General features: G+C 39.7%; 1 protein-coding gene across 1 annotated transcript; it reads right to left on the reverse strand.

Annotated features, from left to right (window-relative positions):
• Positions 1-599: 599 nt before the first annotated feature.
• On the reverse strand, positions 600-9,170 carry LOC142401720 (T-box transcription factor TBX2b-like). Its single transcript, XM_075487186.1, has 7 exons — positions 8,631-9,170; positions 8,129-8,396; positions 7,879-8,025; positions 7,682-7,758; positions 7,439-7,602; positions 2,643-3,196; positions 600-1,947 (listed from the first exon to the last, which is right to left on the reverse strand). Exons 1-7 carry the CDS (start codon positions 8,984-8,986, stop codon positions 1,540-1,542), a joined length of 1,974 nt encoding a protein of 657 aa, XP_075343301.1. The 5' UTR covers positions 8,987-9,170; the 3' UTR covers positions 600-1,539.
• Positions 9,171-15,670: the final 6,500 nt, after the last annotated feature.

Here is a 15,670-nt window from a genome sequence, read left to right on the forward strand (position 1 = left end):
AGACAATTAGCTTCAATGAAACAATAAGTTTTTTGCCTTAACCTCTTCAGTCCTAGACTTAAGTTTTGTATGTTTTTTATTATTTCTCCTGGCTAATGAAGATGAGCAGAATCTGGTGAACACAAAAACCTAAATACTGGATTTGAAGGAGTAGTTTTTGAGAAATGAAAATGTGTCCTCATATGGGAACCAGGGTCTATGGAATGAGATATTGCATCCTCATATGAGGAAGCTGTGTATTTGACTGTTGATGCCCTCAAAGAAAGCAAACATGTACAGGTCAGGAAGTGCAACCACGGTGACCTTACCCAAAAAGCTTACGGAAGTACACAAATGAAACAGACAGATTACTTTAGTTAAACTTATTTAAGGGATCAGGCCTAACATCCAGACACACTCTGATCTGTATTGGATAACGGAATCCACCTCACAAATCCATTTAAATTTTAAGGACACAAATGCATGCCTTTTGCATTGATCTCATTGATTTAAAATGCCCTAGGCTTGTAAAAGGGTATGCTCGTGAGTATAACACAAGTACAGTATCTTTATTTGAATGCTGAAAAAAAAGACAAAAGCAAGTTACATTTCTTGAAGATACTTTTCTTAAGAAAAGAAAAAGAGTTTTACATTTCAAAACTAAAATACAACTGTGGTTCAAATGTGAAACTGTGCACAAGTGTTCAACATTCACCTCATTTCTCATTGGCAAGTTTTAGACGCATCTGTTACAGATCTGAGTTTGAAAAATAGTTTATTTTTAATGCAATCTGATTTAAATTTAAAGGTTTTTAGACACGCGAATACAAGCGGCCGAAATGAGTTTCCTCCGCAGGGTGTCTGGGCTCTCCCTTAGAGATAGGGTGAGAAGCTCGGTCATCCGGGAGGGGCTCGGAGTAGAACCGCTGCTCCTCCACATCGAGAGGAGTCAGATGAGGTGGCTCGGGCATCTGGTTAGGATGCCTCCTGGACGCCTCCCCGGTGAGGTGTTCCGGGCCCGTCCCACTGGGAGGAGGCCCCGGGGAAGACCCAGGACACGTTGGAGAGACTATGTTTCTCGGCTGGCCTGGGAACGCCTCGGGGTCCCCCCAGAAGAGCTGGAGGAAGTGGCCGGGGACAGGGACGTCTGGGTCTCTTTGCTCAAGCTGCTGCCCCCGCGACCCGATCCCCGGACCAGCGGAAGATAATGGATGGATGGATGGATGGATGGATGGATGGATGGATGGATGGATGGATGGTTTTTAGACATTTGTTTAACCAAATATTTAAAAACGATTAAAAAGTTGTTTTTTCTTTCACAATGAAGTTAGTATGTACATCACACTGACATGATAGCCAGTAGTAATGTAAATGTGTGGTGATCCTGACATGCAAATCATTAAACAAATGTTTTTTACACATATTTATAATTATTTCATGACAAGTTAATAAGAAGCACAAATAGGTTTTCACAAAATATTCATGTCGTGTGCTTTATATGTGCTAACATTTGATAAACTTTCATCCACAACCCACTATCCACCACAAAATCAAGAGACTCTACAGAGAAGGATGTGACTTGTCAGGTCTTCTAACAGGAATATGAGTGTATGGCAGTTCATCAGTGAAACCCTTAACCGAGGGTGGACCAGTCTTCTGCTTGGCCTTTGCTTTGTGGCTGGGAATGTCAGACACAAGACTTTGATCATTGCTTCCAGATCTGGACAGTTCAGGTTGTGAATGTGGCCTACCAGATAAACTGGCTGCTAGTGGATTTTGGCAAGACATGAAAGGTGTGGGGATCTGATATGGGCTAAATGGCAACCAAGGCCGAGAGTTGTTGTGCCGATGGTTTCTATTGAGCGACTGGGTGGCAGAGCAGGTGGGGGGAGCTGGAGCGATAGCATCTGGTGTTACCATGTAGTATGGATATGACAGCATCCCTCCAAAAGATGACAGTGAAACTCTCTGTTTAAAAAAAGAAAGTTATTATTGAAGTTTTGTAGCACTATGCATGTTTTTTGAATTGATTTAATTTAAACTTGTTTTACAGAAGAGATTCAAGGTGTTAGCAAATGTGAGAGTAATTGACCTAATCTCTTACGTATTAGGAAGATTTAACACACTTGCTTTACACTTACACAGACCCAGAAACTGTAAAGAACCTAAAAACGTCACAGTTTGATGTATGCCTAAACACACACACACACACACACACACACACATATATGTATAGGCTTACATCTAAGTAAATTTTATCCATTTAAAACTGTTATTTACAAAATTAAAAATCTAATTTTCTCTCTTAGTGGAAATTTAAGTAGCAATTGAGTGATTTGTTGAGTGTTTTACCTTAGAGAAGACCCCCCAAAAAAGAAAAGAAGAAGCTTTGCTTGTGGTTGATTTTTGTCATACATTATTTCCTTTCACATAGAACATCCAATTCAAACTTTATGTTGTTCTGTGTTACCTCAAATAACAGCAGGTAATAGAGTGAACCCACCCATTGCTCTCTTGAACTTTACATACATATGAGCATGATCTTGCAATTGGCAAAATGCTGGTGGGGTTACAGTATATCACCCAAGAGGGAGAAAAGTCAATCTTCCCCTTGTGGGTGAATCCAATAAAAAGTAGAATACAATGAAGTTCCTGAAGCTTACCTGAGACGTTAGCATGGGCTGTGACAGGTGAAACTTGAATGGAGATGGAGATGCAGTGGTTTGAGAAGATATGCTTCTATTTCTTAAGTCCCTTTCTCCAGGTAATGAGGACAATCCAGTTCCAGTATCCAAGGTGGAAAAAGTCTCTTGATTATTTGAAAGCCATCCTGGGTGAAACAACAAAGGAGCCCCGAGCCTAGTAAACGGTTGGATATACACACCTGAGGAATCCAAAGTCTGCCTGTGAGTGTTGCTAAGGGATGACGAGTTCCATGATTGCAGCATCATAGGCTGGACCCCATCTTTTATTTTCGTCCTTTGATTTTCTGAAGAGCCCAACTCCATAGAGTACCTTTCACAAGATGTTCCGCATACTGTTCTATCTTTTGTTCCAAGCTGATTGTTGTTCCTCTTGCTAGGATAAGACTTGTTTGGCAATTTCTCCTCACTTGTTAGACTCATAGTCAATGAATGTGCAGTCCTGGAACAGCTTGCTTCAGCAATGCCATCATCCTGCAGATCAATATCTGAATCACTTCCAACGTTGTTCTCATCTTTGTGGGGGACATTATTAAAAAGACATATTGTTACAGATGTAACAAAGTTATGAGAGGGAGAACTTTGTTCAAACTTCTTGAATTATCTGTGACTGTGTGGTCTAGACAATATAGTTGATAAATGAGAGCAAGATACCACATTTTTGCCACAGAGTGGTTTCAGTCTTCTGAACTCTGGACATGGACAGGTGTAAATAATGAAGGTGGAATTTCATTTCACAGCTTTGTTGTGAGGGTGCTGACCTTAAAGCTGCGGTCGGCAACTTTTTTTTAGTCATATTAGCTTGAACTGTCATGGGATTCTGGAAGTAGAATATTAAATAGGCTGTTTAGGAAAAATAACGAAATCTGTAGCTCCCTCTGAAGCCTGTAATCATGCTTGCAAAAATCGAGCGCTCACGGCTGTTTTTAACCAATCAAGTTAGGGTGGAGGAATCCTACCTGTCAATCACAGCTTGTGCACACGCTGCTGAGCATGAGTCTGCCCCAGCTTGTGTGCGCTCACACTGGTGTGAACTCATGTGCACAACCTCGTCCACAGAGGGGGAGGGGTTTGGGGGGCGATTCGGAGCTTGTTAGAGGTTGGGGGAGGGACCTGAAAGTTGTATCAGTTCGAATTTTCCGACTTTAGACTCGCAATTTTGAAAACCTGCCGACTGCAGCTTTAAAGGGGAACTCCGGGGCATTTGAAGCGCATTTCCATTGCTAGAGGTTGTCAAATACTGATAGTAGGACACAGACAGGTGCAAATCTGCGCTCCTTGTGTGGAGATAGCGCTGTTCGCTCAGCCTGTCATGCGAGGCTAATACGTGGTGGCTAAGGGGCAAGCGCTAACCCTTCCACGTAAAACAACAACTTGCACACTGCAGAAACGTCACACCACTTTATAAACCATCCGACAATAAAGTCACAAGCCTTACCATCAAAACCATATGCATGGTTCTCACATTACTGGCATGGGGACGTTACAAAACAACTTTATAAACAGCATGTAACTCACCGGTTAGTTGTACGCTCGCGCATGTGAAAGCCCAAAAGAGTCAATGGACGATAATCACATATACAAAACAATTATCTTCTCTAGAAAAACTGCGTTCAAGTATTTAAAACATTACAACAATATTGCTGGGCACCTGTCTGTGTCCTACTATCAGTATTTGACAACCTCTAGCAATGGAAATGCGCTTCAAATGCCCCGGAGTTCCCCTTTAAGCAGACTGGCTTACAGTCACACCATGCGGGATTACTTAACACTCAAACTGAGCTCAGCCATCATTCACGTTATTAGTAACACCTGCACATTTCCTACTATGACAAGTTGAAATGTCTTGTGAAAATGACCTGATTTGTTAACCTTTAAATCTAAAAAGATTCAAATAAAGTTGAATCTTTTTAGATTCAACTTTATTTTAACGGTGTGTTTCTGTTGTAACTGTAAAGCGCTTTGTGACCCTGGTCTGTCAAAGGCGCTGTACAAATAAAGCTTACTTACTTACTTACTTACTTACTTACAAACCAAGCCAACGTAATCCACCACACATAATGTTAACTCTTACAGATATTTGAATATAAAAAAACTTGAAAAATGCTGTAAGAATTATCACCAAACCCTAATAACATACTGGAAATCATGGTTATTGTGATGTTAGAGTTTAGTGATATTAAAAGCTCAAATAAATTATATTGCATGCCCGAGCTTGTGACTGTAGCTGGACTATGTTACGTTATATCAGTTGTAACGGGCAGTAAACATTTTACATGAAGATAGATGCAGAGTTCTTCTGGACTGATTCACAAGTGGTGTTGTCATATATTAATAATGAAGCGAGACGGTTTCATGTGTTTGTGGCAAATCGTGTCCAGGTTATAAGAGACAACACAAGTCCAAGTCAATGGCATTATATTGACACTACTGAAAATCCAGCAGATCATGCATCAAGAGGGCTTCGTGCTTCTGACATTTTGACAAGTAACTGGCTAAGGGGCCCTGAATTTTTGTAGAAGAAAGAAATAAACAAGAACTTAAGATCATGTCCTGATTTGTTGGTGGGTGATCCAGAGGTTAAAGTGGTACAGACATTTGTGACAACAAACGATGCTATGGATGTTCTGGAGTGTTTCACTAGATTTTCATCTTGGTTAACACTTATTAAAGTAGTGGCCAGAATTAAAAGACTTGGATCCCAGAGTAAATATGGTTCCAATGTGGTGAGTGTTAAGGAACGTGAAGATACTGTTAAATCAGTGGTAAGGCTTGTGCAGGAACGTGCTTTTGGCTCAGAGATGAAGGTTCTACAAAGAGGAGAGAGTCTTTCACAGTCTAATCATCTCTTCCATTTGGACCCATTTATAAAAGATGGCTTGCTATGTGTTGCCGAACGATTGAAATATTCATCCTTTGGTGAAGATTTTAAATATCCGATTATTTTGCCAAAGGAAGGCCATATTGTTCAACTTATTTTGGCTGACTGTCACGCTCAGGTGTGTCATCAAGGCAGGGGCCAAACTCAAATGCAGCTTAGGACAAATGGGTTTTGGATTGTTGGCTGTAGTAGATTGGTGGTTCAGATGATTTATAAATGTGTGCAGTGCAGAAAACTAAGGCGGCCAGCAGAAGAACAACTTATGGCTGAGCTTCCAAAAGAACGTGTGGAGGCATCTGCACCATTCACTTATTGTGGAATGGATTGTTTTGGTCCTTTTGTTGTTAAAAGGAATCGTAACGAACATAAAAGGTATGGTCTGTTGGTTACATGCCTGTATTCGCGTGCTGTTCACATTGAAATGTTGGAGGATTTATCTACAGACTCATTTATAAATGGCCTGCGTTGCTTCATTAGCATCAGGGGAGCTGTGCGATAGATACATTGCGATCAAGGGAGAAATTTTGTAGGAGCTAGAAATGAGTTGAAGCAATGTGATACTAAAGGCCTGGAGTAATTTTTGGCAAAGAAACAATGTGAGTTTATTTTCAATGCTCCGGTGGCAAGTCATGCTGGTGGTGTTTGGGAGCGTCAGATACGCACCATTCGAAATGTGTTGGATTTTACTCTCTCAAAGTTTGGGTAAACTTGATGATGCTTCTTTGAGAACTCTCTTTTATGAAGCGATGGCGATTGTCAATAGTCATCCCTTAACCTTAAAAGAAATAAATGATCCAGGTTCTTTTGAGCCTTTAACTCCAAATCATTTAATTCAGATGAAGTCTGATATCGCTTTGCCTCCTTCAGGAGACTTTGTGAGGGAGGATGTCTATTCTTCAAAGCGTTGGCGCCGCGTTCAATTTTTGATTGAACAATTTTGGTGTCGGTGGAAAAGGGAATATCTCCAGAATATTTCCATTCGACAAAAGTGGCATACAATTCGGCGCAATATTAGAGTTAATGACGTTGTTCTGGTAAAAGAGGATATTTTACCAAGAAATCAGTGGCAGTTGGGTCGTGTTGTGGAAACTGTGGTTGACGATGATGGTTTGGTTTGCAGAGTGAAGTTGAGAACAGGGGAACGAAAATCAGGAAGGGGTATTAGTTCTAAGAGTTCCGCGATAGAAAGACCAGTGCAAAATTTGGTGGTATTATTGGAAAATAATTTGTATATTGAATGTACACAGATATTATAAATAATCCACAGTGAGTAGTAAAAAAAAATTGTAAATAGTAGAAAATCATGCATGATTTAGTGGTTATTCATGCCTGATTGGTGGGAGTGTAACGGGCAGTAAACATTTTTTGGTATGATGTTTTGAATTATGTGGATTATTTGTGATGTCTGGTTTTGTATAAATGTATGTCATTTGTAAACAGTTTTTTGTTTTGTACCTCATGGGATGCCGTAGACAGGAAGGGCTGGCCTATAAAAGCTGGTAGTAATTAGCTCAATGGAGAATGGCTGGGAACAATTGCCTGTCAACTGATGTTTCAAAGAAAGAACTGGTATTCTCCCTGGAAAAAGCAGTGAGGTACGTTTATTTATTTTATTTTGTATGTTAAACTTTGTTCTTGTATTTTAATGTTTGTGTATATGTTTATTTTTCTTGTCTGATTTAGTTTTCACGGTGGTGTTGATCTGAAATGAAGCAAAGAATAAAAAGCGCAAAACACCTGTCGAGGCACTGCTGAATGTTTTTTCTTACAAGAACCGGGGGGACTGCTACATCAGTATTCTTACACAACTATTTGGATTTTTGCACACAGCGTAATACAGTCTCCTAAAATACATGCAGCATGTAAATGAACCCACCTTGACACGGTGATGGGGGTATCAGAGGGCTGTTCACCATTTCCAGGGGAGAATAAAAAGGCTCTCTCATACTCGATTGTTCATATGAGTCATCGGAATCAGCACAGTCATTATCTGCATGGCTTTGGTTTTCTTGCAGCAAAGACACATTCATCTGTTTACTCCTGTGGATCACAAATTGAACAGAATTAAATGTGAACCTCATGCAGCTATGTCACTGATTCCAAGTTGCAAAATAAATACCTGTTTTCTCGTTTCCCGTTTCCAGTGTCTCTGAATCCTTTGGCAAAGGGGTTGTTGTCGATTTTTAGCTGCGTTATCTTAATGGGGAAGGAGATGAAACAAAGCAAGTCAGTCCACGCAAAACAACAGCTCAGCGCACAATGGTGGAAAAGCACAACATCTGCATCTTAAAAGCCCGTGGAGGAGAGCGAGGTTACCTTTTCATTCTGATAGGCAGTGACAGCAATAAACTCCGTCTCCGGAAAAACATAAGTCCGGAAGGTGCTGTATGGAAGCTTCATTATGTCGTTAGCTCTCACTATATGAAATCTGGGTTGGTATTTATGCATTGAATTCAAAATAGTCTGGAAAATCCACAACAACACAGTTGAAAGTTTTTTTTTTTTTGTATTCTAAGTATCAAAAACCATGCAACAACAGTAATAGTCTTCAATAAGTGGTACTTACAAATCCATGTTTATCCGAAATATTATTTGTAAGTTTGAGTTTATGAAAAGCAACCGGCTTGCTCATCCACTGCTCCCCTTTAGATGGACTGTCTGGGTGGATGTACATGCGCTTTGGCATCTCCGGGTCAGCTTTTCCAGCCACCATCCAGCGAGAGTTATGAAACTTGTAGCGGCAGTCATCGACTGCGACAATGTCCATAAGCAGGATGTATTTTGCCGTTTCATCCAGCCCTTCTACACACACTTTGAAGGGTGGAAACATCCTCCTAGATAGATAATGAAAAACAATAAAAGGCATAAAGAAATAGTAGCGACTTTTATTTATTTATTTATTTTTTATAAAGGAGCACCGTTCCTCTTAAAAATTTACCCTCAAACCAATAATTACAAAATAATTGTGCTGGCACTCTAAAAAACTCATTTGTATGTGCCAATAGCTGTTTTTTTAAGTCAGAGAGCCAATCGAATGTCATGTTAACCGGATTGTTGTAATTACTTGCCTTCCGGATTTTGTGATTACCATCTCAGTCCCCATTTTGTGAAATTCAGTCCAAAGATTATTTGATTCCAGAGTGACTTTCGGGTCCTCATCGAGCCATTTCTCAGGCTGCAGGCTCCTTAAGGATCGCGGGTGGATTGGCCGATTTTGGCGTTCCAGAGCTGCGCACAGCACAACGTCAGAAGCAGGCTGTTCCAACAGGGGGTCCGAGAGCGAGCCGATGGCCGGGTGAGTCAGGGCAGGGAAAAACGAGGACTGAGCGTTGGGAAGTAAGGCTGGCAGGGAAAAGACGTCTGCTCGATGAACTTGGAAAGGACGGTAAGCCATAGGAGCCGCTGTGTGAACTGGATCTCTCATCGGGACATCCAAACAGACTGATTTTAATCAGTGTGCTTGCTCTGGAGTTTGTAGATTTACTTTAGCTTGGAACAGAAGTCGTGAGATCAGATTTCCACATCTCCAAAAGCAGGGGTCCACAGGTAGACCCAAACAAGGAGAATGCGGCACGCTTTGGGACCATGCGTAAAGCTTTTGATAAACTGCGACTGAAACAAGGGGCGAGAAAAGAGGAAAAGCGTCGAGATGAGGTTTGTAGTCTAAAAACCTCTATTATCCTCCAGCACATCTTACAGGGCGTCACAGTAGGTGCCAATACCAAGCAGCGGGCGTGGTTTCAACTTCTCAATTAGATTTGTCTTGAAGGGAACAGCATGAGTAATACGCAACATGACACAGAACGAAATACTATCACCGTCGTGAGCAACAATAATAAGTCTAGATTAAACAAGTGGATTGTGCTTGTTATTGCCAAAGAACAAAAATAAACGAATAATCCGGGAACTTCCAAATGGCTAAATTAATACTGTGATAGGATTATCTACTGTATCGCTGCTGATTTATTCTTTAATCATTCGATGAAAACACTCGAGGTTATTTTTTGAAGGACTAACTGATAATTGGGGGCATCGCGCCAGTAAGCTGACCTCACACAATGAGCCAAAAGCTCTGTCCTGTCATTTAGGCAATTTTCCAAACCCTCAACTCGCCTGCTCCAGATTTCTTTGTAACAGCTTACGGGCATCACTGCCTTTATGAACCAAGAAAACAAGACAGCAGCAGCAAAAGAAAAAGTTTTCGTCCTCCGCTCAGGGGCCTGGTGGTGATTAGGCCAACCACGGCCTGTCCATCTTAAAGAATAATCTCGATCAGCGTGTAATGTTATTGTTATCATAATTTTCTACGATGCAAAGCTTGAATAATAAAGATATTAATGTGCCATTACCGTTTTTTTCCTTTTTAAGTTTAGCTTGCTTTTCAAACGTAATGTTTTGTGGGGGTGGGTGGGGGGTGTTAGCTTATTACGACTAAAACGATCTGACTACTTCCTCTCACGCGTCTGTTTTCTTAACCCCTCATCTTATATTCAATTCACTCTTTGTCCAGTATACATGAAATATGCTCACAAAAATCGCGGATGGAATACTTCCCAAGTCATCCAGCTATGAAGCATCATCTCAAACCTAAAACCCAATTAAAAAAGAATGAATATAATAAGAAAAGAAAAACAAACAAACAACAGCAAAACATTTTTTTAATAGCAAATTTCATTATTATTTTTCTTTAAGTATTTGTGAGGACACACTTTCTGTCTTTGTTTCTTTCATTCCTCTCAAAAAATATTATTTCTAAACTTAATTTACTACTTTCATCTTAAAGCCATATGAATGATATAATCTGACTTTCTCATTGGTTTGTATTCTTCGTTTTGTTTGAAGGAAAAATCTTTAATTAACTAATCTGGTATTTTCTCAGTTTCAGAATTTTTCTGTCAGAGTTTTGCTTAAGTTCAACCAGATGGCTTTTATATGTATCTTTAAAGAGCTACACTCACACATGGCTTGTAATTCTTTGAAAGTGATTTTTAAAAATATTTTCAAAATTTAGTTCCTTGAAGAATTTTCTCCACATTAACAAAGTGAAAAAAAGAAAAGTTTACCTCTCTGCTGCACCAGGTGCTGAGCCGCATCGCACGGCACGGCAAGGTGGAGTGTTGTTTGACATTTACAAGACAGGATAGGCTCAGGATCAGGATGAAAAGGGATCTCGCAGGTCCCACAAAAGATGAACAGCTCCCAGGACAGTGAGCAGTATTAACTTGTAATCATAGCCATTAGATAAGTTCAGGAAGTAAAGGGGTAATTGAGTGTTTAACACAGCTAATGACAACATAACACTAAGTTTGTTGTCTCTAAAAGGGTGGCGCTGTTTGATCCTGCTTTACCTCACTCAGCACTGCTAGTGAAGGAGATGGTCTATGCTGCACTGACATTTTTCTCTAATGCAGCTCCAACTGGCAGAATGAGAAAAGCACCAGAACAGGAAGGAGGCAGTCAAATTGAGTGATGGTACCAGAATTTCACCTCTCCGGTCAGAGTCCACACCTGGGATGAATTCAGAAGAATGCTGGGCTACTGAGAGTTCCTGGCAAGTCATTTAAAGGGCAAGCCAATAAAGAACACATCACATCTGAAGGTTGGAGAGGACCTTTAAACGACAAACAGGGGGAAGAGGAAGGACAGCGCTAACCACCTCGCCTGAATAGTTAGCTTAGAAAAACAAAGTTGCATATTTGACTGGCGAATTACAGATTCAGTCTGCAAAAAATTTTTTCAGCCCTTTATTGTGTACATTATGAATATGCACATTCAATTTTGGGAACATGAATCAGACATTTTTGTACAACATTACAAAAGAAACAAGTCGTCGCTCATACTGTGGCAGGTCTTTTGGAAAGGCTGAGCGCGAAAACAAACTTATATTTTTCAAACAAAAAGCTGTGGAAGACTGGTAGACTACTAACACAATAGTTTAGGGTCTCTAAAGGGTCTCTAACCCCAGTTTTCCTGCTCTTACTCTGTAATTACAAGGTATGTTCTGTTCCATCTTTCTTACATTATAGTTAATGATCAGAGTAATTACTATTGGATATTACAGAATTTATCTAAACAATCTAAAATAGCTCTTTGATCAACAAACTATGTGTATATTAGTGTTCACTTAAAAAAAAAAACATAAAAACTATTATAAGAACAAATCAACAATGCAGGAAGTAATAATGAAGAATGACAATTTGAATTTGAATTACAGAACAGGGAAAAATACTGTCTTTTAGTCCCCTTTGTTTATTCAGTCTGACCCTTAAAACTGACGATGGCAGCCTTCATAGAACCTGCGCTCTGTATAGTTTGACTGTTTTTATGGCAAAAGGTACCTATAGTTCCTCACAAAAATGATTGCATGGCTTTAACTTGTGGTAAAAGTGTATTTTTGGAGTAAGACTTAAGATTTACTGCAACTTTGCTGCCTAGAAGTCCTTGGCTCACCAAACCACATCTCATGCACAACTAATCCACTAGTTTTCAATAGAATCAAGTTGCCTTAAGTGCTAACTGAAGTATGGCCCTTCCTAAAATATACCCTTTAAAGATGCCCAGCACTGGCTTGTTTTTTTTAAAAGACTGTCCCTATGGAGTACACACAGTCATGTACACACACTTACCCTTCTGTTCCGCTATTAAAGGCACCAGCACTAAAGTATTTTATAAAGTCTGTCTAAGGTCATTAACACTTAGGTGGAGTGGCCTTATCTCCCATGACCTTTGTCTTTAGAAATATCACTTTGGCTTTACTTACTTAGCTCAGTAAGACCTTTGACCTTACACAGCCTATTTTAGCTTTTATTACTTAGATCCATGTGTCATGTCCATGGGGTTTTCCCCATGTTTTTAGTTCTTTTGTGCTTTATCATGTCTTAGTTTTTAAGCTCATGTTTAGTTTTAGTTTTGCCATGTTTTAGTTTTCCTTCATGCCTTAGATTTCTAGTCCAGGTCTTGTATTTAGTTTGGCCATTGTCTTCCCCACAGTTTCTGTTTGCTCATCCACCTTCATTCACTTCACCTGTAGTTTTCTCCTCAGCTGCATTCAGTCACCAATCACCCTCCTCAGTATTTAGTTTCCAGGTTTCCCCATGCACTTTGTCAGTCCCTTGCACCTTCACCACGGTCACGACGCCGCGCCAAGTTAAGTAGTTTCATGTTATATCAAGTCATGTTCTTTGTTTTGTTTTGCCTTAGCCATGTTTTATTTTCCACAGTTTAGTTTTGTCATCCGGCTCAGCCGCGCCTTTTGTTAACCTTGTTTTGAAATGATAAACCAAGTTTGCTTTTTTTTTTTAAAAGTCCGCATCCGTGTCCTGCCACCCCCTTATTGACACCATGATGGAATAAATAATGAGCTGAATGAGTTGCTGAATGAATGTATGCGTGAGCACTTTTATTGATGTTGTTATCCTTAAAACAAGAAGGTAACAGTTTACAGAAAGTGAGGGGTAATGGTGTGTTTTAGGGGAATGGAAAATTCTATCAATATGTTTTTGTTTTAACTTAGATTCAGTCAGTATTCATTCAAAAAACAAACAGTCACAGAAATCAAAGCCAGCACATGTGAATACAGGAATTCATCCAAGACATGACACTGAAACACAGTAGAAGGCCATGTGACTGTGTTCAAATGCTGAATGGAATACTTTTCAAGATCCCCCATTCTGCAACTGCAGGGTTTACACAGAATTTCAGTGTTTCACAGTGTTAAAAAAATCTGAATTTCCTTGTGTTGTGCTAAGGGTACATCTTTAACCCAATCATTGAAACACACAGCACTCAGATGCAGCTAGATGCTTTTATATCATCTCAGTTTCTCTGCAGTTTACTGTGAATGCCTTGTCTGTGTGGCATTTGACCTCAGAGAAGGAGACACTGTGTCTACCATATAAATGTAATGTTGTAATAATTAATTGTGTTCTATTAACCCATTAGTGTGGTGTGTAAAGCAAAGACTGAGAATTTGGGATTCCAACCTAATCTAATGATACAGAGGGCGAGACCCGACTAATCATAAAGAGAGCATCAAGTCATTGCTCTTGCTGTGGCGAGTTTAAGTACATAGCTCCAAATTTAATCACAGTCCAAGAGACACCGTGTAAGAGATATCAGCACATTCTAACTATCTTAATGCCTTCTGAACTCCTTTATTAATTAGCACTGGCGGCAAAAAGTCCACTGGTGACCGTGAAAGAAAGCAGATTTTGTTCACTTAGTGGAATTAAGAAATAGTTTTGTCCCCAAAACAAGTTCAACATTCAACTTGTTGGCATAACAGACAGACTTTTAAAATATGTTGGAAATGAGCCCAAATCCTAATAGAGTTGACTGTCAGTCACGACTGCATCGTGACTTTATATGGATTTATTGGAATGACAGAAGAGGTATTTTCCTACAACTTTATTTAGCATTTTCTAGTTTTCAGAGGGACTGACAGTCTAACAAGCGACAGTCAGATGTGTGTCTGGGTCTTATCGTTGGGAAAATTGTACAAGCTTTAAGCTGCGATCCAAAACTATTTTTTTGTTTTTGGTTTGTCTTGAATATCTGTTTTAAATCGTGAAAAATGTAACTCATTGCCATTTGTGTTTCATAGATAATACTGTAGTTTTTCATGAAGAAGTCTGATTATTGTATATTGAGCTTTATTTCCTTGCTTCTTTACTGTAGACTGTAATGATCTTTTAAAATTTAAACCTTTCAGACTTGAAAGAGTCTGAAAGGTTTAGAACTGTGTCAGAGTGATTTTTAAAGCTCTGTGTTTTTTTTTAACTCTTTAATTATTTAGCCTTTGTCATGACAAGGTTGTCACTTCAGCACATTCTTTAGGACCCACAAGTGTAAAAAATCCCATCAGAGGAAGCCAGCAGAAGTCTTGTTTTTCCACTTTCTTTCAAGCATATCTTTGAGTTATTTTGAAACTCCTGGTAGCAGTATGGGGACCCTAAGTGTGTTGGGACTTTCAACACTCAGTGACGTGGTTTTCCTGAAAGCAGTGAAAGCTCAATAAGTGTGCCTCCATGCCCCAAGGCATCTGACAGTGGTATGTTGGACCTGAAAAGACAGCAAGGCTCCACAATACTCTACACAACATGACACACAATGTTACGGCTCCATGAGTGGGCACCCTGGTTCATTAAACAGCTACAGTGTGGCAGCTTCTGTTTATGTAATGCATTTTCTAACACTAATGCAAGTTACGACTGAGAATTCTTTATTGGTGACCTATATGATGGTGAAAGTACAACAAATTACTACAAGGTTATAAACTCTTGGGTAGCATGGTTGCAGAGTAAGAGCTCGCCACATAGCTGCAGAAATAAAGAAACTGAAAAAAAATATGCAGCAAGGCAAGTTTCTTTGTATAGCACAATTCAACAACAAGGTGATTCAAAGTGCTTTACAGATACAGTAGAAATAAAAAGCATGATTTAAATTTTAAACAAAAAAAGAAATAAGAACAATAGATAAAATCAGTAGTTAAAATGTGATTGAGTTTTGAAACTCAAGCTTCAAATTTGGAGCTTTATTCAAATGCAGCTGAAAATAGGTGTGTCTTCAGCCTGGACTTAAATACACTGAGTGTTTCAGCTGATCCGAGGCTTTCTGGGAGTTTGTTCCGGACATGTGGAGCTTAGAAGCTGAATGCAGCTTCTCCATGTCTGGTTCTGACTCTGGGAACTGATAAAAGACCGGATCCAGATGACCTGAGGGATCTGGAAGGTTCATACTGGAGGTCACTGATGTATTTTGTTCCTAGACCATTCAGAGCTTTATAGACCAGCATCAGAACTTTAAAGTCTATTCTCTGACGGAAAGCTTGTACAGGGCCTCGGTCTCATGGTGACATTGTAATGTATATCTGCGTGTCATCTGCATAGCTATGGTAGTTTATTATTATTATTTTTTTTTATAATCTGTGCCTGTGGGAGCATGTAGATGTTAAACAGAAGAGGTCCCAGAATGGAACCTTGGGGAACTCCACATGTGATTGTTGTCTGCTCAGATGTAAAGTTACCTATTGACACAAAGTACTTCCTGTTCTCTAAGTATGCTTGGAACCAGTTTAGTACAGTTCCCGAAAGACCCGCCCAGTTCTCCA

The sequence above is a fragment of the Odontesthes bonariensis genome, chromosome 16 (genome assembly GCF_027942865.1).
Source record: "Odontesthes bonariensis isolate fOdoBon6 chromosome 16, fOdoBon6.hap1, whole genome shotgun sequence".
Classification (NCBI taxonomy): domain Eukaryota; kingdom Metazoa; phylum Chordata; class Actinopteri; order Atheriniformes; family Atherinopsidae; genus Odontesthes; species Odontesthes bonariensis.